Source organism: Microtus ochrogaster, unplaced genomic scaffold (genome assembly GCF_000317375.1).
Source record: "Microtus ochrogaster isolate Prairie Vole_2 unplaced genomic scaffold, MicOch1.0 UNK49, whole genome shotgun sequence".
Taxonomy (NCBI): Eukaryota; Metazoa; Chordata; class Mammalia; order Rodentia; family Cricetidae; genus Microtus; species Microtus ochrogaster.
The window spans coordinates 391660-395301 of record NW_004949147.1 but is presented as its reverse complement, the minus strand read 5'-3'; the positions used below and the strand labels follow the sequence as shown (position 1 = coordinate 395301).

The following is a 3642-nucleotide window of genomic DNA, read 5'->3' as shown; positions in this document are numbered from 1 at the left end:
TTTGGAAGAAGTCAAGTTGCCATTGCCAGGGTCCTCCCTCATGCCTTTCAGTGTTGGAGGGCATTCCTCCTCAGAGCTGAGCGGCTTGATAGTCTCTCATCCAGCTGCCAAGGATCTCAAATTGTCACTTCACCTATTTTCGTGGGTCCTCAGCCCAAACTTTCAGTAAGCCACAGCCCTCCCAAGTCCACCAGAGATATCAGAAACAGTGCTGTCCGAAAATCTTATTTTTATTTAAGCACAAAAATTGAGACATGACATATACATTTGTACATGGAGGAAAATACCAGAAAGTTTACAAAACCCTGGTGGCTGTCATTACCATTCAATGGCTCTAGAGATAAATGGCTGACAGTATGAGAGTAGCCTCAGGAGGGCCCCAGTTCCCAGAGGCAGGAGGCTGGCCATCTTGGTGAACTCCTGCATCACTGACACAAGGTCAGGTTTCAACAGTGATCTAAGTGTCACTGTAGTGACACAGCTGTGGAGTCCCCAGGACAAGTGGAGATCCCTCAGAAGGATGGCTCAGCAGTCCTGCCTGCAGGACATAGTTCTGGGCTAACTTCCTCCAGCAGCCCTAAGAGTTGTAAGAGGTGAGTATTGCTGAAAATGGGGCAGGAATAAGGCTAAGGCAGAGGGGCAGAGTTCCTTAGGAGGTCAGAAGCCAAAACAAACAGGTCAGATGACACCTACCCTCTCAGAAGACTGCCAGAGGCTGGGTAGGACAACTTGACTGTCTTCAGTCCCTCCCAAGTCCCAAGTCCCAAGCAACTCCACTCAGAAGTTTGAGAAGAGCTAGTGAGGGCCCCCAGAGGGCACAAGGTGCTATTACACCATGGGACAGAGCAGGCATAGAGAGAGGGTCACGCCTATAGTGAGGAGCACCTGTGCCCCTGCCCAGAACACAGCTCACCTGAAGTGGAGCCCTGGGCAGGCTTATGAAGCCTAAGCACGAAAGGTGAGACTGTGAAGGCCCCAATATAGGTCAAGCCTGCAGAGGGAAGAGTCCAGGGTGGCTGGGAAATTCCTAGTGCAGTGAGCCCAGGGCTGCCAATGATCCCGTGTGGGGGCATGAACACGCATGCACATGAGTGAATTTGTTTCCAGGGGAAGCAGTCCCACTGCTTCCAGACAAAATCCACCGTCAGAAAACAGAAGACAGCTTTGTTATTTTTTTCTTTTCCCTTGTCCCTGTCCCTTCCTTACCTTCCCTTATGGGGAAGGGAAAGCTGACTACTGAGGAAGGCACAGGGACAAGACAAAATCCCTGCCAGGTCTGTGCTGGGCAGAACCACTGTGTAAGGCACCCACAGAAAGTGCAGCTCAGAAGGCAGGTAACAGAGAGGCTGGGGTGAGGGAAGGAGAGTCGGGAAGACTAATTCCCCTGGAAGGTTCCTCGGGCAGCAGATGAGGCAGCGCTGCGGAAGGTTCTGTTGCTGAAGATGCCCTGGGAAAACTCTTCCTGAGCCTGTTGGAAGCTGGCTCCTGTACGGCGGTAGAAGGCATGCACCTAGGGAACAAGGCTGGGGTGAGAAGAGCCCAGAGCAATCCTAGCTGTCAGGGTATTCTCCCAAAGGGGCCCCCAAGTGTTTAACCCTGCCTGCCTGCCTGCCCACCCGAGTCTTGGACAAAGGTGTTGGGTTCCTTAGGACTTTAGGGACGAGGAATATTTAGATGTCCACCCAGGAGAGATACCTTTTATTTGTGTTTGCTGTTGGCTCATACCCTACTTACCCGCTGCAGGAGGAAAAGTGAGAGCCCAGCGCAGAGGGTAAAGAAGCCAGCCACTACCATCATGATGATGGACACAGGTAAGTGCCCATCTTGCAGGGTAGACAGGGCTGCGAGCCAACCACTATGAAAGGAGAAACCAGGGGTGAGGTAAAACTGAGACTTGGAAGTCCCCAAGAGGAGCACTTCTCCCAAACGGCTGTCTTGGTCACCACCTGGGCATCTCCCTGCAGCACAGGGAGCCTTGTGGTTCAGTGACCTTCCTCTGTGACTGGGATGTGAGCGCTGATAGTGTGAGCCCACACTGCTCCAACATGACCTCTCCTGAAGTCTCAGAGGTGGAGTCATATGGAAATCATCTGCCCCAGTGAGGTCTAGGAAGGAGATGTGACAACTGCCTTGTCAGGATCAACCAAAGGCTCAATGTGTGCTGCTGACTGAGGCTGGGGACTAAGAAGGCACTGGTTCTGCACAGAGGAATCTGGGACAAGGACACTGACCAGCTGTTTACCTTGTCACCTCAGCTTCCCCCATCAGGACTCCGCAGTTACGTCATTCCCACAGCCTCAGGGTCCTTAGCTATAAAGGGCTTATTCTCATGCTGCCTGACTTCAAAACTTACAACATAGCCACCGTAATAGAAACAGTGAGGGAACAGCATGAAGACAGAGCAATGCCATAGGCTTCAGAGTCCAGATACACCTAATTTTTTTTAATTTTACTGAGTTTTATTAAGCTCTACATTTTTCTCTGTTCCCTCCCCTGCCTCTCCCCTCCCCTTCAACCCTCTCCCAAGGTCTCCATGCTCCCAATTTACTCAGGAGATCTTATCTTTTCTTACTTCCCATGTAGATTAGATCTATGTATGTCTCCCTTAGGATCCTCATTGTTGTCTAGGTTCTCTGGGAATACAAAGATTTTTAAAGTTACTTATTTTTATTTTTTCTGTGCATTGTTGTGTCTGTGTGAGGATGTCAGATCCTCTAAAACTGGAGTTACAGACAGTTGTTAGCTGCCACGTGGCTGCTAGGAATTAGCCAGGTCCTCTGGAAGAGCAGTTAGTGCTATTAACCACTGAGCCATCTCTCCAGCCCCAGTCTACTTTTTTTTTCCTTTTAAATAAGGGTCCTAAAACCAAAGGGGACAGTGAGATGGTTGAGTGGGCAAAGGTACGTAGTATATTAAAGCTGAGTGCTGTGGCTTATACCTGTAATCTTAGCAATTGGGAGGCAGAGGCACAAGATCAGCAGCCTTGTATAGGAGAACTCAGTTGGTAAAGTGCTTACAGCATAAGCATTAAGACTTGAGTTTAGAACCTCAGACCCCATATAAAAAAGCCTATGCTTATCATCCCAGCCAGCACTGGGAAGGCAGAGACAGACTCAGAATGCTAGTGTGGCCTGCACTCGCCTCACACTCTGGACGTCCTAACTGCTGCAGGGAGGGGATCAAAATAGTGCCACCCTTCCAGGCTCAAGCTCTCAGCCCTATGTCAAGCTGACATTTTTGCAATGTTCCCTGTGCACTGGGGTAGAAAGGAAAAAGTCAGCCATCAGCTTTTCTTTTGGAAATTAATTCTGAGCTAAGACGCAGTTAGCCAGGAAACTCAAACCAGCTACATGTTCCAGAATGGCAAGATGCCTCTCCAAGGAGGCAGGCCCCATCTCCTGCAGTCACAAGGCCTTGAGGAAGAAGTAAGATGGGAGCTGAAGATGTTGCTCCACTGGTAGAGGGCCTGCCTAGCATGCATGAGGCCCTGGATTCCATTTTAAGTGCTACATAAGAAACAAAACCAGGGCTGGGTGATGGTGGCGCACGCCTTTAATCCCAGCACTCGGGAGGCAGAGGCAGGCGGATCTCTGTGAGTTCGAGACCAGCCTCGGGTCTACAAGAGCTAGTTCCAGGACAGGC

The 3642-nt window shown here is 50.3% G+C and overlaps 1 protein-coding gene across 2 annotated transcripts in view; it reads right to left on the bottom strand.

Annotated features, from left to right (window-relative positions):
* Positions 1-214: 214 nt before the first annotated feature.
* Positions 215-3642, bottom strand: part of Scamp2 (secretory carrier membrane protein 2) — a 26020-nt gene continuing 22592 nt past the window's right edge. For both annotated transcript variants that reach the window (XM_005369454.3, XM_026777212.1), the window contains 2 exons: positions 1735-1855; positions 215-1510 (listed from right to left, as the gene is read on the bottom strand). In XM_005369454.3, coding sequence (XP_005369511.1) covers positions 1376-1510; positions 1735-1855 — 256 coding nt within the window. In that variant the 3' untranslated portion in view covers positions 215-1375. The remainder of the gene's footprint in view (positions 1511-1734; positions 1856-3642) is intronic.